Raw genomic sequence first — 26247 nt, forward strand, 5'->3', positions numbered from 1 at the left:
CCTCATCTGTGTCATCAAGATTCTCAACTGCGTCATCAAGATCCCCAACGGTATCATCAACCTCCTCAACTGTGTCATCAACATCCCCAATGGTATCATCAACATCTCCAACTGTGTCATCAACATCCCCAACTGTGTCATCAACAACCCCAACTGAGGCATTAACATCCCCAACTGTATCAGGAACATCCCCAATTGTATCATCAACATTCCCAACTGTATCATCAACATCACCAATTGTATCATCAACATCCCCAACTGCATCACCAACATCCTCAACTCTGTCATCAGCATCCCCAAATGTGTCATCAACATCCCCAACTGTATCATCAACATCTCCAACTGAGGCAACAACTTCTCTAAAAGAGTCATCAACATCGGCAACAGTGTCATCAACATCCCCAACTGAGGCATCATCATCCCCAACTGTGTCATTAACATCCCCAACTGAGGCATCAACATCCCCAACTGTGTCATCAACAATCCCAACTGAGGCAACAACATCCCCAACTGTGTCATCAACATCCCCAACTGTGTCTTCAACATCCCCTACTGAATCATCAATATCCCCAACTGAGGCATCGACAACCACAACTGAGGCATCAACATCCCCAACTGTGTCATCAACATCCCCGACTGTGTCTTCAACATCCCCTACTATATCATCAATATCCCCAAGTGAGGCATCAACATCCCCAACTGTATCATCAACATCCCCAACTGTATCATCAACATCCCCAACTCTATCACCAACATCCCCAACTCTGTCTTCAATATCCCCTATTGTATCATCAACATCCCCAACTGAGGCATCAACATCCGCAACTGAGGCATCAACCTCCCGAACTGTATCATCAACATCCCCAACTGTGTCATCAACATCCCAAACTGTGCCATCAACATCCCCAACTGTGTCATCAGCAATTCCAACTGAGGCAACATCATCCCCAACTGTGTCATCAACATCCCCAACTGTGTCATCAACATCCTCAACTGCGGAATCAACATCCCCAATTCAGGCATCAACATCCTCAACTACGGCATCAACATCCCCAACTGTGTCATCAACATCCCCAACTGAGGCATCAACCTCCCCAACTGTGTCATCAATATCCCCAACTGTGCCATCAACATCCCGAACTGTGTTATCAACAATCCCAACTGAGGCAACAACATCGCCTACTGTGTCATCAACATCCCCAACTGTGCCATCAACATCCCGAACTGTGTCATCAACATCCCCAACTGTGTCTTCAACATCCCCTACTGAATCATCAATATCCCCAACTGAGGCATCGACAACCACAACTGAGGCATCAACATCCCCAACTGTGTCATCAACATCCCCGACTGTGTCTTCAACATCCCCTACTGTATCATCAATATCCCCAAGTGAGGCATCAACATCCCCAACTGTATCATCAACATCCCCAACTGTATCATCAACATCCCCAACTCTATCACCAACATCCCCAACTCTGTCTTCAATATCCCCTATTGTATCATCAACATCCCCAACTGAGGCATCAACATCCCCAACTGTGTCATCAACATCCCCAACTGAGGCATCAATATCCCCAACTGTGTCATCAACATCCCCAACTGAGGCATCAACATCCCCAACTGTGTCATCAACAATCCCAACTGAGGCAACAACATCCCCAACTGTGTCATCAACATCCCCAACTATGTCTTCAACATCCCCTACTGAATCATCAATATCCCCAACTGAGGCATCGACAACCACAACTGAGGCATCAACATCCCCAACTGTGTCATCAACATCCCCGACTGTGTCTTCAACATCCCCTACTGTATCATCAATATCCCCAAGTGAGGCATCAAAATCCCCAACTGTATCATCAACATCCCCAACTGTATCGTCAACATCCCCAACTCTATCATCAACATCCCCAACTCTGTCTTCAATATCCCCTATTGTATCATCAACATCCCCAGCTGAGGCATCAACATCCGCAACTGAGGCATCAACCTCCCGAACTGTTTCATCAACATCCCCAACTGTGTCATCAACATCCCCAACTGTGCCATCAACATCCCGAACTGTGTCATCAACAATTCCAACTGAGGCAACAACATCCCCAACTGTGTCATCAACATCCCCAACTGTGTCATCAACATCCCCAACTGTGTTTTCAACATCCCTAACTGTATCATCATCCCCAAGTGAGGCATCAACATCCCCAAGTGAGGCATCAACATCCCCAACTGTATCATCAACATCCCCAACAATATCATCAACATCCCCAACTGATGCATCAACATCCCCAACTGCGGCATCAACATCCCCAAGTGTGTCATCAATATCCCCAACTGCGGCACCAACATTCCCAACTGTGGCATCAACATCCCCAACTGCAAAATCAACATCCACAATTGAGGCATCAGCATCCCCAACTACGGCATCAACATCCACAACTGAGTCATCAACATCCCGAACTGTATCACCAACATCCCCAACTGTATCATCAACATCCCCAAATGTGTCATCAACAACTACAATTGTATCATCAACATCCTCAAATGTATCGTCAACATCTCCAACTGAGGCAACAACATCTCCAACTGAGTCATCAACATCCCCAACTGAGGCATCAACCTCCCGAACTGTGTCATCAACATCCGCAACTGTGTCTTCAACATCCCCAACTGTATCATCAACATCCCCAACTGTATCATCAACATCCCCAACTGAGGCTTCAACATCCCCAACTGTATCATCAACATCCCCAACTGAGGTTTCGACATCCCCAACTGTGTCATCAATATCCCCAACTGTGGCACCAACATCTCTAACTGCGGCATCAACATCCACAACTGCGGAATCAACATCCCCAATTGAGGCATCAACATCCCCAACTGAGTCATCAACATCCCCAACTGTATCATCAACATTCCCACATGTGTCAGCAACAACTCCAATTGTATCATCAACATCCTCAATTGTATCATCAAAATCCCCCACTGAGGCATCAACAGCCCCAACTGTATCATCAACATCCCCAACTAAGGCATCAATAACCCCAACTGAGGCAACAACATACCCAAGTGTATCACCAACATCTCCAACTGTGTCATCAAGTTCCCCAAATGAGACATCAATATCCCCAACTGTGTCATCGACATCCCCAACTTTGTCATCAACATCCCCAAGGGTATCATCAACATCCGCAACTGAATCATCAACATCCCCAACGGAGGCATCAACATCCCCAACTGTGTCATCAATAGCCCCAATGGTATCATCAACATCCCCAACTGGGGCATCAACATCCCCAACTGCGTCATCAACAGCCCCGACGGTATCATCAACATCACCAACTGTATCATCAACATCCAAAAATGTATCATCAACATCCCCAACTGGGGCATCATCATCACCAACTGTGGCATCAACATCCTCATCTGTGTCATCAAGATTCTCAACTGCGTCATCAAGATCCCCAACGGTATCATCAACCTCCTCAACTGTGTCATCAACATCCCCAATGGTATCATCAACATCTCCAACTGTGTCATCAACATCCCCAACTGTGTCATCAACAACCCCAACTGAGGCATTAACATCCCCAACTGTATCAGGAACATCCCCAATTGTATCATCAACATTCCCAACTGTATCATCAACATCACCAATTGTATCATCAACATCCCCAACTGCATCACCAACATCCTCAACTCTGTCATCAGCATCCCCAAATGTGTCATCAACATCCCCAACTGTATCATCAACATCTCCAACTGAGGCAACAACTTCTCTAAAAGAGTCATCAACATCGGCAACAGTGTCATCAACATCCCCAACTGAGGCATCATCATCCCCAACTGTGTCATTAACATCCCCAACTGAGGCATCAACATCCCCAACTGTGTCATCAACAATCCCAACTGAGGCAACAACATCCCCAACTGTGTCATCAACATCCCCAACTGTGTCTTCAACATCCCCTACTGAATCATCAATATCCCCAACTGAGGCATCGACAACCACAACTGAGGCATCAACATCCCCAACTGTGTCATCAACATCCCCGACTGTGTCTTCAACATCCCCTACTATATCATCAATATCCCCAAGTGAGGCATCAACATCCCCAACTGTATCATCAACATCCCCAACTGTATCATCAACATCCCCAACTCTATCACCAACATCCCCAACTCTGTCTTCAATATCCCCTATTGTATCATCAACATCCCCAACTGAGGCATCAACATCCGCAACTGAGGCATCAACCTCCCGAACTGTATCATCAACATCCCCAACTGTGTCATCAACATCCCAAACTGTGCCATCAACATCCCCAACTGTGTCATCAGCAATTCCAACTGAGGCAACATCATCCCCAACTGTGTCATCAACATCCCCAACTGTGTCATCAACATCCTCAACTGCGGAATCAACATCCCCAATTCAGGCATCAACATCCTCAACTACGGCATCAACATCCCCAACTGTGTCATCAACATCCCCAACTGAGGCATCAACCTCCCCAACTGTGTCATCAATATCCCCAACTGTGCCATCAACATCCCGAACTGTGTTATCAACAATCCCAACTGAGGCAACAACATCGCCTACTGTGTCATCAACATCCCCAACTGTGCCATCAACATCCCGAACTGTGTCATCAACATCCCCAACTGTGTCTTCAACATCCCCTACTGAATCATCAATATCCCCAACTGAGGCATCGACAACCACAACTGAGGCATCAACATCCCCAACTGTGTCATCAACATCCCCGACTGTGTCTTCAACATCCCCTACTGTATCATCAATATCCCCAAGTGAGGCATCAACATCCCCAACTGTATCATCAACATCCCCAACTGTATCATCAACATCCCCAACTCTATCACCAACATCCCCAACTCTGTCTTCAATATCCCCTATTGTATCATCAACATCCCCAACTGAGGCATCAACATCCGCAACTGAGGCATCAACCTCCCGAACTGTATCATCAACATCCCCAACTGTGTCATCAACATCCCAAACTTTGCCATCAACATCCCGAACTGTGTCATCAGCAATTCCAACTGAGGCAACAACATCCCCAACTGTGTCATCAACATCCCCAACTGTGTCATCAACATCCTCAACTGCGGAATCAACATCCCCAATTCAGGCATCAACATCCTCAACTACGGCATCAACATCCCCAACTGTGTCATCAACATCCCCAACTGAGGCATCAACGTCCCCAACTGTGTCATCAATATCCCCAACTGTGCCATCAACATCCCGAACTGTGTTATCAACAATCCCAACTGAGGCAACAACATCGCCTACTGTGTCATCAACATCCCCAACTGTGCCATCAACATCCCGAACTGTGTTATCAACAATCCCAACTGAGGCAACAACATCGCCTACTGTGTCATCAACATCCCCAACTGCGGCATCAACCTCTCCAACTGAGGCATCAACATCCCCAACTGCCGAATCAACAACCCCAACTGAGACATCAACCTCCCGAACTGTGTCTTCAACATCCCCAACTGTATCATCAACATCCCCAACTGTATCAACAACATCCCCAACTGAGGCATCAACATCCCTAACTGAGGCATCAACACCCCCTGCTGTATCATCAACATCCCCAACTGTATCATCAACATCCCCAACTGAGGCATCAACATCCCCAACTGAGTCATCAACATCCCCAACTGTATCATCAACATCCCAAAATGTGTCATCAACAACTCCAATTGTATCATCAACATCCTCAATTGTATCATCAAAATCCCCCACTGAGGCATCAACAGCCCCAACTGCATCATCAACATCCAAAAATGTAACATCAACATCCCCAACTGAGGCATCAACATTCCCAACTGTGTCATCAACAGCCCCTATGGTATCATCAACATCCCCAACTGAGGCATCAACATCCCCAACTGTGTCTTCAACATCCCCTACTGTATCATCAATATCCCCAACTGAGGCAACAACATCCCCAACTGTGTCATCAACATCCCCAACTGTGTCATCAACATCCTCAACTGCGGAATCAACATCCCCAATTCAGGCATCAACATCCTCAACTACGGCATCAACATCCCCAACTGTGTCATCAACATCCCCAACTGAGGCATCAACGTCCCCAACTGTGTCATCAATATCCCCAACTGTGCCATCAACATCCCGAACTGTGTTATCAACAATCCCAACTGAGGCAACAACATCGCCTACTGTGTCATCAACATCCCCAACTGTGCCATCAACATCCCGAACTGTGTTATCAACAATCCCAACTGAGGCAACAACATCGCCTACTGTGTCATCAACATCCCCAACTGCGGCATCAACCTCTCCAACTGAGGCATCAACATCCCCAACTGCCGAATCAACAACCCCAACTGAGGCATCAACCTCCCGAACTGTGTCTTCAACATCCCCAACTGTATCATCAACATCCCCAACTGTATCAACAACATCCCCAACTGAGGCATCAACATCCCTAACTGAGGCATCAACACCCCCTGCTGTATCATCAACATCCCCAACTGTATCATCAACATCCCCAACTGAGGCATCAACATCCCCAACTGAGTCATCAACATCCCCAACTGTATCATCAACATCCCAAAATGTGTCATCAACAACTCCAATTGTATCATCAACATCCTCAATTGTATCATCAAAATCCCCCACTGAGGCATCAACAGCCCCAACTGCATCATCAACATCCAAAAATGTAACATCAACATCCCCAACTGAGGCATCAACATTCCCAACTGTGTCATCAACAGCCCCTATGGTATCATCAACATCCCCAACTGAGGCATCAACATCCCCAACTGTGTCTTCAACATCCCCTACTGTATCATCAATATCCCCAACTGAGGCAACAACATCCCCAACTGTGTCATCAACATCCCCAACTGCGGCATCAACATCGCCAACTGATGCATCAACATCCCCAACTGTATCATCAACATCCCCAACTGTATCATCAACATCCCCAACTGCGGCATCAACATCCTCAACTACGGCATCAACATACCCAACTGTGTCATCAACATCCTCAACTGTGTCATCAACATCCCCAATGTTATCAGCAACATCTCGAACGGTGTCATCAACATCCCCAACTGAGGATTCAACCTCCCCAACTGTGTCATCAACATCCCCAACTGTGCCATCAACATCCCGAACTGTGTCATCAACAATCCCAACTGAGGCAACAACATCCCCAACTGTGTCATCAACATCCCCAATTGCGGCATCAACATCGCCAACTGAGGCATCAACATCCCCAACTGCCGAATCAACAACCCCAACTGAGACATCAACCTCCCAAACTATGTTAACAACGTCTCCAACGGTGTCATCAACATCCCCAACTGAGGCATCAACCTCCCGAACTGTGTCATCAACATCCCCAACTGTGCCTTCAACATCCCCTATTGTATCATCAACATCCCCAACTGTATCATCAACATCCCCAACTGTATCATCAACATCCCCAACTGAGGCATCAACATCCCCTACTGTATCATCAACATCCCCAACTGTATCATCAACATCCCCAACTGAGGCATCAACAATCCCAACTGAGGCAACAACATCCCCAACTGTGTCATCAACATCCCCAACTGCGGCATCAACATCGCCAACTGAGGCATCAACATCCCCAACTGCCGAATCAACAACCACAACTGAGGCATCAACCTCCCAAACTATGTTAACAACGTCTCCAACGGTGTCATCAACATCCGCAACTGAAGCATCAACCTCCCGAACTGTGTCATCAACATCCCCAACTGTGTCTTCAACATCCCGTATTGTATCATCAACATTCCCAACTGTATCATCAACATCCCCAACTGTATCATCAACATCCCCAACTGAGGCATCAACATCCCCAACTGTATCATCAAAATCCCCAACTGTATCATCAACATCCCCAACTGAGGCATCAACATCCGCAACTGAAGCATCAACCTCCCGAACTGTGTCATCAACATCCCCAACTGTGTCTTCAACATCCCGTATTGTATCATCAACATCCCCAACTGTATCATCAACATCCCCAACTGTATCATCAACATCCCCAACTGAGGCATCAACATCCCCAACTGTATCATCAAAATCCCCAACTGTATCATCAACATCCCCAACTGAGGCATCAACATCCCCAACTGCGGCATCAACAGCCCCGACGGTATCATCAACATCACCAACTGTATCATCAACATCCCCAACTGAGGCATCAACATCCCCAACTTTGTCATCAACATCCCCAACTGAGGCATCAACATCCCGAACTGTGTCATCAACATCCCCGACTGTGTCTTCAACATCCTCTACTGTATCATCAATAACCCCAACTGAGGCATCAACCTCCGCAACTGTGTCATCAACATCCTCAACTGTGCCATCAACATCCCGAACTGTGTCATTAACAATCCGAACTGATGCAACAACATACCCAACTGTGTCATCAACATCCCCAACTGCGGTATCAACATCGCCAACCGAGGCATCAACATCCCCAATGGCCGAATCAACAACCCCAACTGAGGCACCAACCTCCCGAACTGTGTCATCAACATCCCCAACTGTGTCTTCGACATCCCCTATTGTATCACCAACATCCCCAACTGAGGAATCTGCATTCCCAACTGAGGCATCAACATCCCCAACTGTATCATCAACATCCCCAACTGTATCATCAACATCCCCAACTGAGGCATCAACCTCCCGAACTGTGTCATCAACATCCCCAACTGTGTCTTCAACATCCCCAACTGTGTCTTTGACATCCCATATTGTATCATCAACGTCCCCAACTGAGGCATCAACATTCCCAACAGAGGGATCAACATCCCCAACTGTATCATCAACATCCCCAACTGTATCATCAACATCCCCAACTGAGGCATCAACATCCCCAACTGCGGCATCAACAGCCCCGACGGTATCATCAACATCACCAACTGTATCATTAACATCCCCAACTGAGGCATCAACATCCCCAACTTTGTCATCAACATCCCCAACTGCGGCATCAACAGCCCCGATGGTATCATCAATATCACCAACTGTATCATTAACATCCCCAACTGAGGCATCAACATCCCCAACTGTGTCATCAACATCCCCAACTAAGGCATCAACCTCCCGAACTGTATCATCAACATCCCCAACTGAGGCATCAACATCCCCAACTGCATCATCAACATCCCCAACTCGATCACCAACATCCACAACTCTGTCATCAGCATCTCCAAATGTCTCATCAACATCCCCAACTGGATCATCAACATCTCCAACTGTGTCATTAACATCCCCATCTGAGACATCAACACACCCAACTGTGTCATCAACATCCCCAACTGTGCCATCAACATCCCGAACTGTGTCATCAACAATCCCAACTGAGGCAACAACGTCCCCAACTGTGTCATCAACATCCCCAACTGCGGCATCAACATCCCCAACTGAGGCCTCAACCTCCCGAACTGTGTCATCAACATCCCCAACTGTGTCTTCAACATCCCCTATTGTATCATCAACATCCCCAACTGATGCTTCAACTTCCCCAACTGAGGCATCAACCTTCCGAACTGTATCATCAACATCCCCAACTGTATCATCAAATTCCCCAACTGATGCATCAACATCCCCAACTGCGGCATCAACATCCCCAACTGTGTCATCAATATCCCCAACTGTGGCCCCAACATTCCCAACTGTGGCATCAACATCCTCAACTTCAGAATCAACATCCCCAATTGAGGCATCAACATCCTCAACTACGGCATCAACATTCCCAACTGTGTCATCAACATCCTCAACTGTGTCATCAGCATCCCCAATGGTATCATCAACATCTCCAACGGTGTCATCAACATCCCCAACTGAGGCATCAACCTCCCCAACTGTGTCATCAACATCCACAACTGTGCCATCAACATCCCAAACTCTGTCATCAACAATCCCAACTGAGGCAACAACATCCCCAACTGTGTCATTAACATCCCCAACTGCCAAATCAACAACCCCAACTGAGGCATCAACATCTCGAACTATGTCATCAACACCCCCAACTGTGCCATCAACATCCCAAACTCTGTCATCAACAATCCCAACTGCGACATCAACATCCCCAACTGTGTCATCCACATCCCCAACTGCGGCATCAACATCGCCAACTGAGGCATCAACATCCCCAACTGCCGAATCAACAGCCCCAACTGAGGCATCAACCTCCCGAACTATGTCATCCAGGTCTCCAACGGTGTCATCAACTTTCCCAACTGAGGCATCAACCCCCCGAACTGTGTCATCAACATCCCCAACTGTGTCGTCAACATCCCCTATTGTGTCATCAATATCCCCAACTGAGGCATCAACATCCCCAACTGAGGCATCAACCTCCCGAACTGTATCATCAACATCCCCAACTGAGGCATCAACATCCCCAACGGTATCATCAACATCCCCAACTGTATCATCAACATCCCCAACTGAGGCATCAACATCCCCAACTGAGACATCAACCTCCCGAACTGTATCATCAAAATCCCCAACTGCGGCACCAACATTCCCAACTGTGGCATCAACATCCTCAACTGCAGAATCAACATCCGCAATTGTGGCATCAACATCCCCAACTGTGTCATCAACATCCTCAACTGTATCACCAACATCCTCAACTCTGTCATCAGCGTCTCCAAATGTCTCATCAACATCCCCAATTGGATCATCAACATCTCCAACGGTTTCATCAACATCCCCAACTGAGGCATCAACCACCCCAACTGTGTCATCAACATCCCGAACTGTGACATCAACATCCCGAACTGTGTCATCAACAATCCCAACTGAGGCAAAAACATCCCCAACTGTGTCATCAACATTCCCAACTGCGGCATCAAAATCGCCAACTAAGGCATCAACATCCCCAACTGCAAAATCAACAACCCCAACTGAGGCATCAACCTCCCGAACTATGTCATCAACGTCTCCAACGGTCTCATCAACATCCCCAACTGAGGCATCATCCTCCCGAACTGTGTCATCAACATCCCCTATTGTATCATCAACATCCCCAACTGAGGCATCAACATCCCCAACTGAGGCATCCACCTCCCGACGAGTATCATTAACATCCCCAACTGAGGCATCAACATCCCCAACTGTATCATCAACATCCCCAACTGTATCATCAAAATCCCCAACTGTATCATCAACATCGCCAACTGTATCACCACCATCCTCAACTCTGTCATCAGCATCTCCAAATGTCTCATCAACATCCCCAACTGGATCATCAACATCTCCAACTGTGTCATTAACATCCCCAACTGAGTCATCAACACCCCCAACTGTGTCATCAAGATCCCCAACTGTGCCATCAACATCCCCAACTGTGTCATCAACATCCCCAACTGCGGCATCAACATCGCCAACTGAGTCATCAACATCCCCAGCTGCGGCATCAACATCGCCAACTGAGGCATCAACATCCCCAACTGCCGAATCAACAACCCCAACTGAGGCATCAACCTCACGAACTATGTCATCAACATCTCCAACGGTGTCATCAACATCCCCAACTGAGGCATCAACCTCCCGAACTGTGTCATCAACATCCCCAACTGATGCTTCAACTTCCCCAACTGAGGCATCAACCTCCCGAACTGTATCATCAACATCCCCAACTGAGGCATCAACATCCCCAACTGTATCATCAACATCCCCAACTGAGGCATCAACATCCCCAACTGCGGCATCAACATCCCCAACTGTGCCATCAACATCCCCAACTGCGGCATCAACATTCCCAACTGTGGCATCAACATCCTCAACTGCAGAATCAACATCCCCAATTCAGGCATCTACATCCTCACATACGGCATCAACATCCCCAACTGTGTCATCAACATCCTCAACTGTGTCATCAACATCCCCAACTGAGGCATCAACCACTCGAACTGTGTCATCAACATCCCCAACTGATGCTTCAACTTCCCCAACTGAGGCACCAACCTCCCGAACTGTATCATCAACATCCCCAACTGAGGCATCAACATCCCCAACTGTATCATCAACATCCCCAACTGTATCATCAACATCCCCAACTGAGGCATCAACATCCCCAACTGCGGCATCAACATCCCCAACTGTGTCATCAACATCCCCAACTGCGGCACCAACATTCCCAACTGTGGCATCAACATCCTCAACTGCAGAATCAACATCCCCAATTCAGGCATCTACATCCTCAAATACGGCATCAACATCCCCAACTGTGTCATCAACATCCTCAACTGTGTCATCAACATCCCCAACGGTATCATCAACATCTCCAACGGTGTCATCAACATCCCCAACTGAGGCACCAACCTCCCGAACTGTGTCATCAACATCCCCAACTGTGTCATCAACATCCCGAACTGTGTCATCAACAATCCCAACTGAGGCAACAACATCCCCAACTGTGTCATCAACATCCCCAACTGCGGCATCAACATCGCCAACTAAGGCATCAACATCCCCAACTGCCAAATCAACAACCCCAACTGAGGCATCAACCTCCCGAACTATGTCATCAACGTCTCCAACGGTCTCATCAACATCCCCAACGGAGGCATCATCCTCCCGAACTGTGTCATCAACATCCCCTATTGTATCATCAACATCCCCAACTGAGGCATCAACATCCCCAACTGAGGCATCAACCTCCCGAAGTGTATCATCAACATCCCCAACTGAGGCATCAACGTCCCCAACTGAGGCATCAACCTCCCGAACTGTATCATCAACATCCCCAACTGAGGCATCAACATCCCCAACTGTATTATCAACATCCCCAACTGTATCATCAACGTCTCCAACTGTATCACCAACATCCTCAACTCTGTCATCAGCATCTCCAAATGTCTCATCAACATCCCCAACTGGATCACCAACATCTCCAACTGTGTCATTAACATCCCCAACTGAGTCCTCAACACCCCCAACTGTGTCACCAACATCCCCAACTGTGCCATCAACATCCCCAACAGTGTCATCAACATCCCCAACTGCGGCATCAACATCGCCAACTGAGTCATCAACATCCGCAGCTGCGGCATCAACATCGCCAACTGAGTCATCAACATCCGCAGCTGCGGCATCAACATCGCCAACTGAGGCATCAACATCCCCAACTGCCGAATCAACAACCCCAACTGAGGCATCAACCTCCCGAACTGTATCATCAACATCCCCAACTGAGGCATCAACATCCCCAACTGTATCATCAACATCCCCAACTGTATCATCAACGTCTCCAACTGTATCACCAACATCCTCAACTCTGTCATCAGCATCTCCAAATGTCTCATCAACATCCCCAACTGGATCACCAACATCTCCAACTGTGTCATTAACATCCCCAACTGAGTCCTCAACACCCCCAACTGTGTCATCAACATCCCCAACAGTGTCATCAACATCCCCAACTGCGGCATCAACATCGCCAACTGAGTCATCAACATCCGCAGCTGCGGCATCAACATCGCCAACTGAGGCATCTACATCCCCAACTGCCGAATCAACAACCCCAACTGAGGCATCAACCTCCCGAACTGTATCATCAACATCCCCAACTGAGGCATCAACATCCCCAACTGTATCATCAACATCCCCAACTGTATCATCAACGTCTCCAACTGTATCACCAACATCCTCAACTCTGTCATCAGCATCTCCAAATGTCTCATCAACATCCCCAACTGGATCACCAACATCTCCAACTGTGTCATTAACATCCCCAACTGAGTCCTCAACACCCCCAACTGTGTCATCAACATCCCCAACTGTGCCATCAACATCCCCAACAGTGTCATCAAAATCCCCAACTGCGGCATCAACATCGCCAACTGAGTCATCAACATCCGCAGCTGCGGCATCAACATCGCCAACTGAGGCATCAACATCCCCAACTGCTGAATCAACAACCCCAACTGAGGCATCAACCTCCCGAACTGTATCATCAACATCCCCAACTGCGGCATCAACATCCCCAACTGTATCATCAACATCCCCAACTGTATCATCAACGTCTCCAACTGTATCACCAACATCCTCAACTCTGTCATCAGCATCTCCAAATGTCTCATCAACATCCCCAACTGGATCATCAACATCTCCAACTGTGTCATTAACATCCCCAACTGAGTCCTCAACACCCCCAACTGTGTCATCAACATCCCCAACTGTATCATCAACATCCCCAACTGTATCATCAACATCCCCAACTGTGGCATCAACATCCCCAACTGCGGCATCAACATCCCCAACTGTGTCATCAACATCCCCAACTGCGGCACCAACATTCCCAACTGTGGCATCAACATCCTCAACTGCAGAATCAACATCCGCAATTCAGGCATCAACATCCTCAACTACGGCTTCAACATCCCCAACTGTGTCATCAACGTCCTCAACTGTGTCATCAACATCCCCAACTTCGGCATCAACATCCCCAACTGTGTCATCAACATCCCCAACTGCGGCATCAACATTCCCAACTGTGGCATCAACATCCTCAACTGCAGAATCAACATCCCCAATTCAGGCATCAACATCCTCAAATACGGCTTCAACATCCCCAACTGTGTCATCAACGTCCTCAACTGTGTCATCAACATCCCCAACTGCGGCATCAACATCCCCAACTGCGGCATCAACATCCCCAACTGCGGCATCAACATCGCCAACTAAGGCATCAACATCCCCAACTGCAAAATCAACAACCCCAACTGAGGCATCAACCTCCCGAACTATGTCATCAACGTCTCCAACGGTCTCATCAACATCCCCAACTGAGGCATCATCCTCCCGAACTTTGTCATCAACATCCCCTATTGTATCATCAACATCCCCAACTGAGGCATCAACATCCCCAACTGAGGCATCAACCTCCCGAAGTGTATCATCAACATCCCCAACTGAGGCATCAACATCCCCAACTGTATCATCAACATCCCCAACTGTATCATCAACATCGCCAACTGTATCACCAACATCCTCAACTCTGCCTTCAGCATCTCCAAATGTCTCATCAACATCCCCAACTCGATCATCAACATCTCCAACTGTGTCATTAACATCCCCAACTGTGTCATCAAGATCCCCAACTGTGCCATCAACATCCCCAACTGTGTCATCAACATCCCCAGCTGCGGCATCAACATCGCCAACTGAGGCATCAACATCCCCAACTGCCGAATCAACAACCCCAACTGAGGCATCAACCTCACGAACTATGTCATCAACATCTCCAACGGTGTCATCAACATCCCCAACTGAGGCATCAACCTCCCGAACTGTGTCATCAACATCCCCAACTGATGCTTCAACTTCCCCAACTGAGGCATCAACCTCCCAAACTGTATCATCAACATCCCCAACTGAGGCATCAACATCCCCAACTGTATCATCAACATCCCCAACTGTATCATCAACATCCCCAACTGAGGCATCAACATCCCCAACTGCGGCATCAACATCGCCAACTAAGGCATTAACATCCCCAACTGCCAAATCAACAACCCCAACTGAGGCATCAACCTCCCGAACTATGTCATCAACGTCTCCAACGGTCTCATCAACATCACCAACTGAGGCATCATCCTCCCGAACTCTGTCATCAACATCCCCAACTGAGGCATCATCCTCCCGAACTGTGTCATCTACATCCCCTATTGTATCATCAACATCCCCAACTGAGGCATCAACATCCCCAACTGAGGCATCAACCTCCCGAACTGTATCATCAACATCCCCAACTGAGGCATCAACATCCCCAACTGTATTATCAACATCCCCAACTGTATCATCAACGTCTCCAACTGTATCACCAACATCCTCAACTCTGTCATCAGCATCTCCAAATGTCTCATCAACATCCCCAACTGGATCACCAACATCTCCAACTGTGTCATTAACATCCCCAACTGAGTCCGCAACACCCCCTACTGTGTCATCAACATCCCCAACTGTGCCATCAACATCCCCAACTGTGCCATCAACATCCCCAACAGTGTCATCAACATCCCCAACTGCGGCATCAACATCGCTAACTGAGTCATCAACATCCGCAGCTGCGGCATCAACATCGCCAACTGAGGCATCAACATCCCCAACTGCCGAATCAACAACCCCAACTGAGGCATCAACCTCCCGAACTGTATCATCAACATCCCCAACTGAGGCATCAACATCGCCAACTGAGTCATCAACATCCGCAGCTGCGGCATCAACATCGCCAACTGAGGCATCAACATCCCCAACTGCCGAATCAACAACCCCAACTGAGGCATCAACCTCCCGAACTGTATCATCAACATCCCCAACTGAGGCATCAACATCCCCAACTGTATCATCAACATCCCCAACTGTATCATCAACGTCTCCAACTGTATCACCAACATCCTCAACTCTGTCATCAGCATCTCCAAATGTCTCATCAACATCCCCAACTGGATCACCAATATCTCCAACTGTGTCATCAACATCCCCAACTGTGCCATCAACATCCCCAACAGTGTCATCAACATCCCCAACTGCGGCATCAACATCGCCAGCTGAGTCATCAACATCCGCAGCTGCGGCATCAACATCGCCAACTGAGGCATCAACATCCCCAACTGCCGAATCAACAACCCCAACTGAGGCATCAACCTCCCGAACTGTATCATCAACATCCCCAACTGAGGCATCAACATCCCCAACTGTATCATCAACATCCCCAACTGTATCATCAATGTCTCCAACTGTATCACCAACATCCTCAACTCTGTCATCAGCATCTCCAAATGTCTCATCAACATCCCCAACTCGATCATCAACATCTCCAACTGTGGCATTAACATCCCCAACTGAGTCATCAACACCCCCAACTGTGTCATCAAGATCCCCAACTGTGCCATCAACATCCCCAACTGTGTCATCAACATCCCCAACTGCGGCATCAACATCGCCAACTGAGTCATCAACATCCCCAGCTGCGGCATCAACATCGCCAACTGAGGCATCAACATCCCCAACTGCCGAATCAACAACCCCAACTGAGGCATCAACCTCACGAACTATGTCATCAACATCTCCAACGGTGTCATCAACATCCCCAACTGAGGCATCAACCTCCCGAACTGTGTCATCAACATCCCCAACTGATGCTTCAACTTCCCTAACTGAGGCATCAACCTCCCAAACTGTATCATCAACATCCCCAACTGAGGCATCAACATCCCCAACTGTATCATCAACATCCCCAACTGTATCATCAACATCCCCAACTGTATCATCAACATCCCCAACTGAGGCATCAACATCCCCAACTGCGGCATCAACATCCCCAACTGTGTCATCAACATCCCCAACTGCGGCACCAACATTCCCAACTGTGGCATCAACATCCTCAACTGTAGAATCAACATCCCCAATTCAGGCATCTACATCCTCAAATACGGCATCAACATCCCCAACTGTGTCATCAACATCCTCAACTGTGTCATCAACATCCCCAACGGTATCATCAACATCTCCAACGGTGTCATCAACATCCCCAACTGAGGCACCAACCTCCCGAACTGTGTCATCAACATCCCCAACTGTGTCATCAACATCCCGAACTGTGTCATCAACAATCCCAACTGAGGCAACAACATCCCCAACTGTGTCATCAACATCCCCAACTGCGGCATCAACATCGCCAACTAAGGCATTAACATCCCCAACTGCCAAATCAACAACCCCAACTGAGGCATCAACCTCCCGAACTATGTCATCAACGTCTCCAACGGTCTCATCAACATCCCCAACTGAGGCATCATCCTCCCGAACTCTGTCATCAACATCCCCAACTGAGGCATCATCCTCCCGAACTGTGTCATCAACATCCCCTATTGTATCATCAACATCCCCAACTGAGGCATCAACATCCCCAACTGAGGCATCAACCTCCCGAACTGTATCATCAACATCCCCAACTGAGGCATCAACATCCCCAACTGTATCATCAACATCCCCAACTGTATCATCAACGTCTCCAACTGTATCACCAACATCCTCAACTCTGTCATCAGCATCTCCAAATGTCTCATCAATATCCCCAACTGGATCACCAACATCTCCAACTGTGTCATTAACATCCCCAACTGAGTCCGCAACACCCCCAACTGTGTCATCAACATCCCCAACTGTGCCATCAACATCCCCAACTGTGCCATCAACATCTCCAACAGTGTCATCAACATCCCCAACTGCGGCATCAACATCGCCAACTGAGTCATCAACATCCGCAGCTGCGGCATCAACATCGCCAACTGAGGCATCAACATCCCCAACTGCCGAATCAACAACCCCAACTGAGGCATCAACCTCCCGAACTGTATCATCAACATCCCCAACTGAGGCATCAACATCGCCAACTGAGTCATCAACATCCGCAGCTGCGGCATCAACATCGCCAACTGAGGCATCAACATCCCCAACTGCCGAATCAACAACCCCAACTGAGGCATCAACCTCCCGAACTGTATCATCAACATCCCCAACTGAGGCATCAACATCCCCAACTGTATCATCAACATCCCCAACTGTATCATCAACGTCTCCAACTGTATCACCAACATCCTCAACTCTGTCATCAGCATCTCCAAATGTCTCATCAACATATCCAACTGGATCACCAATATCTCCAACTGTGTCATTAACATCCCCAACTGAGTCCTCAACACCCCCAACTGTGTCATCAACATCCCCAACTGTGCCATCAACATCCCCAACAGTGTCATCAACATCCCCAACTGCGGCATCAACATCGCCAGCTGAGTCATCAACATCCGCAGCTGCGGCATCAACATCGCCAACTGAGGCATCAATATCCCCAACTGCCGAATCAACAACCCCAACTGAGGCATCAACCTCCCGAACTGTATCATCAACATCCCCAACTGAGGCATCAACATCCCCAACTGTATCATCAACATTCCCAACTGTATCATCAATGTCTCCAACTGTATCACCAACATCCTCAACTCTGTCATCAGCATCTCCAAATGTCTCATCAACATCCCCAACTCGATCATCAACATCTCCAACTGTGTCATTAACATCCCCAACTGAGTCCTCAACACCCCCAACTGTGTCATCAACATCCCCAACTGTATCATCAACATCCCCAACTGTATCATCAACATCCCCAACTGTGGCATCAACATCCCCAACTGCGGCATCAACATCCCCAACTGTGTCATCAACATCCGCAACTGCGGCACCAACATTCCCAACTGTGGCATCAACATCCTCAACTGCAGAATCAACATCCCCAATTCAGGCATCAACATCCTCAACTACGGCTTCAACATCCCCAACTGTGTCATCAACATCCTCAACTGTGTCATCAACATCCCCAACGGTATCATCAACATCTCCAACGGTGTCATCGACATCCCCAACTGAGGCATCAACCTCCCGAACTGTGTCATCAACATCCCCAACTGTGCCATCAACATCCCAAACTCTGTCATCAACAATCCCAACTGAGGCAACAACATCCCCAACTGTGTCATCAACATCGCCAACTGTGTCATCAACATCCCCAACTGCGGCATCAACATCGCCATCTGAGGCATCAACATCCCCAACTGCCGAATCAACAACCCCAACTGAGGCATCAACCTCGCGAACTGTGTCATCAACATCCCCAACAGTGTCTTCAACATTCCCTATTGTATCATCAACATCCCCAACTGATGCTTCAATTTCCCCAACTGAGGCATCAACCTCCCGAACTGTATCATCAACACCCCCAACTGAGGCATCAACATCCCCAACTGCATCATCAACATCCCCAACTGTATCATCAAATTCCCCAACTGAGGCATCAACATCCCCAACTGCGGCATCAACATCCCCAACTGTGTCTTCAATATCCCCAACTGTGGCACCAACATTCCCAACTGTGGCATCAACATCCTCAACTTCAGAATCAACATCCCCAATTGAGGCATCAACATCCTCAACTACAGCATCAACATCCCTAACTGTGTCATCAACATCCTCAACTGAGGCAACAACATCCCCAACTGTGTCATCAACATCCCCAACTGCGAAATCAACATCGCCAACTGAGGCATCAACATCCCCAACTGCCAAATCAACAACCCCAACTGAGGCATCAACCTCCCGAACTATGTCATCAACGTCTCCAACGGTGTCATCAACTTTCCCAACTGAGGCAACAACATCCCCAACTGTGTCATCAACATCCCCAACTGCGGCATCAACATCGCCATCTGAGGCATCAACATCCCCAACTGCCGAATCAACAACCCCAACTGAGGCATCAACCTCGCGAACTGTGTCATCAACATCCCCAACAGTGTCTTCAACATTCCCTATTGTATCATCAACATCCCCAACTGATGCTTCAATTTCCCCAACTGAGGCATCAACCTCCCGAACTGTATCATCAACACCCCCAACTGAGGCATCAACATCCCCAACTGCATCATCAACATCCCCAACTGTATCATCAAATTCCCCAACTGAGGCATCAACATCCCCAACTGCGGCATCAACATCCCCAACTGTGTCTTCAATATCCCCAACTGTGGCACCAACATTCCCAACTGTGGCATCAACATCCTCAACTTCAGAATCAACATCCCCAATTGAGGCATCAACATCCTCAACTACAGCATCAACATCCCTAACTGTGTCATCAACATCCTCAACTGAGGCAACAACATCCCCAACTGTGTCATCAACATCCCCAACTGCGAAATCAACATCGCCAACTGAGGCATCAACATCCCCAACTGCCAAATCAACAACCCCAACTGAGGCATCAACCTCCCGAACTATGTCATCAACGTCTCCAACGGTGTCATCAACTTTCCCAACTGAGGCATCAACCTCCCGAACTGTGTCATCAACATCCCCAACTGTGTCATCAACTTCCCCTATTGTATCATCAACATCCCTAACTGAGGCATCAACATCCCCAACTGCGGCATCAACATCCCCAACTGTGTCATCAACATCCCCAACTGCGCCACCAACATTCCCAACTGTGGCATCAACATCCTCAACTGCAGAATCAACATCCGCAATTGAGGCATCAACATCCTCAACTACGGCATCAACATCCCCAACTGTGTCATCAACATCCCCAACTGAGTCATCAACATCCCAAACTGTATCATCAACATCCCCAGCTGTATCATCAACATCCCCAACTGAGGCATCAACATCCCCAGCTGTGTCATCAACATCCCCAACGGTATCATCAACATCTCCAACAGTGTCATCAACATCCCCAACTGAGGCATCAACATCCCCTACTGTGTCATCAACCTCCACAACTGTGTCATCAACATCCCCAACTGTGTCATCAACATCCCCAACTGCGGCATCAACATCGCCAACTGAGGCATCGACATCCCCAACTGCCGAATCAACAACCCCAACTGAGGCATCAACCTCCCGAACTATGTCATCAACGTCTCCAACGGTCTCATCAACATCCCCAACTGAGGCATCAACCTCCCGAACTGTGTCATCAACATCCCCTATTGTATCATCAACACCTCCAATGGTGTCATCAACATCCCCAACTGAGGCATCAACCTCCCGAACTGTGTCATCAACATCCCCAACTTTGTCTTCAACATCCCCTATTGTATCATCAACATCCCCAACTGATGCTTCAACTTCCCCAACTGAGGCATCAACATCCCCAACTGAGGCTTCAACATCTCCAACTGCGGCACCAACATTCCCAACTGTGGCATCAACATCCTCAACTGCAGTATCAACGTCCCCAATTCAGGCATCAACATCCTCAACTACGGCATCAACATCCTCAACTGTGTCATCAACATCCCCAACTGTGCCATCAACATCCCGAACTGTGTCATCAACAATCCCAACTGAGGCAACAACATCCCCAACTGTGTCATCAACAATCCCAACTGCGGCATCAACATCGCCAACTGAGGCATCGACATCCCCAACTGCCGAATCAAGAACCCCAACTGAGGCATCAACCTCCCGAACTATGTCATCAACGTCTCCAACGGTCTCATCAACATCCCCAACTGAGGCGTCAACCTCCCGAACTGTGTCATCAACATCCCCTATTGTATCATCAACATCCCCAACTGAGGCATCAACATCCGCAACTGAGGCATCAACCTCCCGAGCTGTATCATCAACATCCCCAACTGAGGCAACAACCTCCCGAACTGTATCATCAACATCCCCAATTGAGGCATCAACATCCCCAACTGTATTATCAACATCCCCAACTGTATCACCAACATCCTCAACTCTGTCATCAGCATCTCCAAATGTCTCATCCACATCCCCAACTGGATCATCAACATCTCCAACTGTGTCATTAACATCCCCAACTGAGGCACCAACACCCCCAACTGTGTCATCAACATCCCCAACTGTGCCATCAACATCTCCAACTCTGTCATCAACATCCCCAACTGCGGCATCAACATCGCCAACTGAGGCATCAACATCCCCAACTGCCGAATCAACAACCCCAACTGAGGCATCAACCTCCCGAACTATGTCATCAACATCTCCAACGGTGTCATCAACATCCCCAACTGAGGCATCAACCTCCCGAACTGTGTCATCAACATCCCCTATTGTATCATCAACATCCCCAACTGATGCTTCAACTTCCCCAACTGAGACATCAACATCCCCAACTGGGACATCAACATCCCCAACTGCGGCATCAACATCCCCAACTGTGTCATCAACATCCCCAACTGCGGCACCAACATTCCCAACTGTGGCATCAACATCCTCAACTGCAGAATCAACATCCCCAATTCAGGCATCAACATCCTCAACTACGGCATCAACATCCCCAACTGTGTCATCAACATCCACAACTGTGTCATCAACATCCCCAACTGTGTCATCAACATCCCCAACTGCGGCATCAACATCGCCAAATGAGGCATCAACATCCCCAACTGCCGAATCAACAAACCCAACTGAGGCATTAACCTCCCGAACTATGTCATCAACGTCTCCAACGGTGTCATCAACATCCCCAACTGAGGCATCAACCTCCCGAACTGTGTCTTCAACATCCCCTATTGTATCATCAACATCCCCAACTGATGCTTCAACTTCCCCAACTGAGGCATCAACATCCCCAACTGAGGCATCAACCTCCCGAACTGTATCATCAACATCCCCAACTGCGGCATCAACATCCCCAACTGTGTCATCAACATCCCCAACTGCGGCACCAACATTCCCAACTGTGGCATCAACGTCCTCAACTGCAGAATCAACATCCGCAATTGTGGCATCAACATCCTCAAATACGGCATCAACATCCCCAACTGTGTCATCTACATCCCCAACTGAGTCATCAACATCCGAAACTGTATCATCAACATCCCGAACTGTATCATCAACATCCCCAACTGAGGCATCAACATCACCAACTGTATCATCAACATCCCCTACTGCGGCACCAACATTCCCAACTGTGGCATCAACATCCTCAACTGCAGAATCAACATCCCCAATTGAGGCATCAACATCCTCAACTACGTCATCAACATCCCCAACGGAATCATCAACATCCCCAACTGATGCTTCAACTTCCCCAACTGAGGCATCAACATCCCCAACTGAGGCATCAACCTCCCGAACTGTATCATCAACATCCCCAACTGCGGCATCAACATCCCCAACTGTGTCATCAACATCCCCAACTGCGGCACCAACATTCCCAACTGTGGCATCAACGTCCTCAACTGCAGAATCAACATCCGCAATTGTGGCATCAACATCCTCAAATACGGCATCAACATCCCCAACTGTGTCATCTACATCCCCAACTGAGTCATCAACATCCGAAACTGTATCATCAACATCCCGAACTGTATCTTCAACATCCCCAACTGAGGCATCAACATCACCAACTGTATCATCAACATCCCCTACTGCGGCACCAACATTCCCAACTGTGGCATCAACATCCTCAACTGCAGAATCAACATCCCCAATTGAGGCATCAACATCCTCAACTACGTCATCAACATCCCCAACGGAATCATCAACATCCCCAACTGAGGCAACAACATCCCCAACTGTGTCATCAACATCCCCAACTGCGGCATCAACATCGCCAACTGAGGCATCAACATCCGCAACTGCCGAATCAACAACCCCAACTGGGGCATCAACCTCCCGAACTATGTCATCAACATCTCCAACTGTGTCATCAACATCACCAACTGTGTCTTCAACTTCCCCTATTGTATCACCAACATCCCCAACTGAGGTATCAACATCCCCAACTGAGGCATCAACCTCCCGAACTGTATCATCAACATCCCCAACTGAGGCATCAACATCCCCAACTAAGGCATCAACGTCCCCAACTGTATCATCAACATCCCCAACTGTATCATCAACATCCCCAACTGTGGCATCAACATCCTCAACTGCAGAATCAACATCCCCAATTGAAGCATCAACATCCTCAACTACGGCATCAACATCCCCAACGGTATCATCAACATCCCCAATTGTATCATCAACTTCCTCAACTGTATCATCAAAATTACCAACTGTGTCATCAACATCTCCAACTGAGGCAACAACATCTCCAACTGTGTCATCAACATCCCCAACTGAGGCATCAACATCCCCAACTGTATCATCAACATCCCCAACTGCGTCATCAACATCCCGAACTGTGTCATCAACAATCCCAACTGAGGCAACAACATCCCCAACTACGGCATCAACATCCCCAACTGTATCATCAGCATCCCCAGCTGCGGCATCAACATCCCCAACTGTATCATCAACATCCCCAGCTGCGTCACCAACATCCCCAACTGTATCATCAACATCCCCAGCTGCGTCACCAACATCCCTAACTGTATCATCAACATCCCCAGCTGCGTCCTCAACATCCCCAACTGAGTCATCAACATCCCCAACTGAGGCATCAACGTCCCCAACTGTGGAATCAACATCATTAACTGAGGCGTCAACCTCCCGAACTGTATCATCAACATCCCCAACTGAGGCATCAACATCCCCAACTGTATCATCAACATCCCCAACTGAGGCATCAACATCCCCAACTGAGGCATCAACCTCCCGAACTGTGTCATCAACATCCCCAACTGAGTCTCCAACATCCCCAACTGTATCATCAACATCCCCAACTGTATCATCAATATCCCCAACTGTGTCAACAACATCATCAACTGAGGCATCAACATCCCCAACTGTGCCAACAACATCCGCAACTGTTTCAACGATGACGCCGACTGTGTCAACAACATTCTCAAGTGTGTCAACAGACGCAATGACTACGCAAAATATATTAGGTAACAATGTTTATTCCTGTCGCCTGCAATGTAAGAATGTCTTTCATTAACTACAGGCAGCAAAATTGCAAATGGTTAGCTGAACCTTATCCTCTCTCCATTGTGACTATTCCTTCATGAAGGGCATTTACAGAGGGATTCCTGATCTCCACTGCATTTTTGCATCTTACATAGTTAAATTATTGGTGGGGAAACTCATGGTCAACCACTTCTGAACCTCATTGCAATTAATAACCACTTAAGGAGATCATTGCACTGCCACTAGTATTTACCCAGCAGGCTGGACTATCACCATGCCATTTAAACACTGTTGCAACTATGCAGCCATTTGCCAGTACCCGGGTAAGAAATGAAATGTGGGTCCCATGATCAAAGGCAATCACTACCTGATGGAGGGACGTAACATCAGGAAATGGAATGAGAACCACCTCACTGTCTTTGCTGCTGACTCCCCTGCACCGCTCTCCCCATAACCCTTTCCCCTTGAGATCTGATCCACCCCACACGTGACTTATGCATTGCCTGGGTCACTCCTGATCCAACTTCTGTTTGGACCACAGCTCACTTCAGGTGAAGTATATACCCCCAGGATCTGGATTCCAGAGGAGGTCTGTTGTAGCCGCCACCTCTGCCTAACTGACTTGTCGAATTATAGAATTTACAGTGCAGAAGGAGGCCATTTAGCCCATCGAGTGTGCACCGGCCCTCAGAAAGAGCACCCTATTAAATCCACTCCTCCAGCCTATCCCCTTAACCCAGTAACCCGACCTAACCTTTTGGACACTAAGAGGCAATTTAGCATGGCCAATCCACATA

The 26247-nt window shown here is 48.1% G+C and overlaps 2 protein-coding genes across 2 annotated transcripts in view; both read left to right on the forward strand.

Moving 5' to 3' along the window:
* The first annotated feature begins 3257 nt into the window (after nt 1-3257).
* LOC140411469 (uncharacterized) lies at nt 3258-10780 on the forward strand. The gene is made up of 4 exons (XM_072500566.1): nt 3258-3323; nt 3440-3512; nt 4342-5509; nt 10615-10780. Exons 1-4 carry the CDS (start codon nt 3258-3260, stop codon nt 10778-10780), a joined length of 1473 nt encoding a protein of 490 aa, XP_072356667.1.
* Nucleotides 10781-10830: 50 nt separating this feature from the next.
* The window catches only part of LOC140411470 (uncharacterized), a 114562-nt gene continuing 99145 nt past the window's right edge, over nt 10831-26247 (forward strand). Inside the window, exons 1-3 of the mRNA XM_072500567.1 lie at nt 10831-11711; nt 16116-17309; nt 17607-25431. Coding sequence (XP_072356668.1) covers nt 10989-11711; nt 16116-17309; nt 17607-25431 — 9742 coding nt within the window. The 5' untranslated portion in view covers nt 10831-10988. The remainder of the gene's footprint in view (nt 11712-16115; nt 17310-17606; nt 25432-26247) is intronic.

The sequence above is a fragment of the Scyliorhinus torazame genome, chromosome 4 (genome assembly GCF_047496885.1).
Source record: "Scyliorhinus torazame isolate Kashiwa2021f chromosome 4, sScyTor2.1, whole genome shotgun sequence".
In the NCBI taxonomy this organism is placed as follows: Eukaryota; Metazoa; Chordata; class Chondrichthyes; order Carcharhiniformes; family Scyliorhinidae; genus Scyliorhinus; species Scyliorhinus torazame.

Bases quoted from the DNA above. Each gene is read 5' to 3' on its own strand.
- LOC140411469 (XM_072500566.1), top strand. From the start codon at position 3,258: ATGGTATCATCAACATCCCCAACTGGGGCATCAACATCCCCAACTGCG. The intron at 3,324-3,439 runs GTATCATCAACA...TGTGTCATCAAG, and splicing joins CGTCATCAACAGCCCCGACG to ATTCTCAACTGCGTCATCAA. The intron at 5,510-10,614 runs GTCTTCAACATC...CCTCAACTGCAG, and splicing joins ACATCAACCTCCCGAACTGT to AATCAACATCCGCAATTGTG.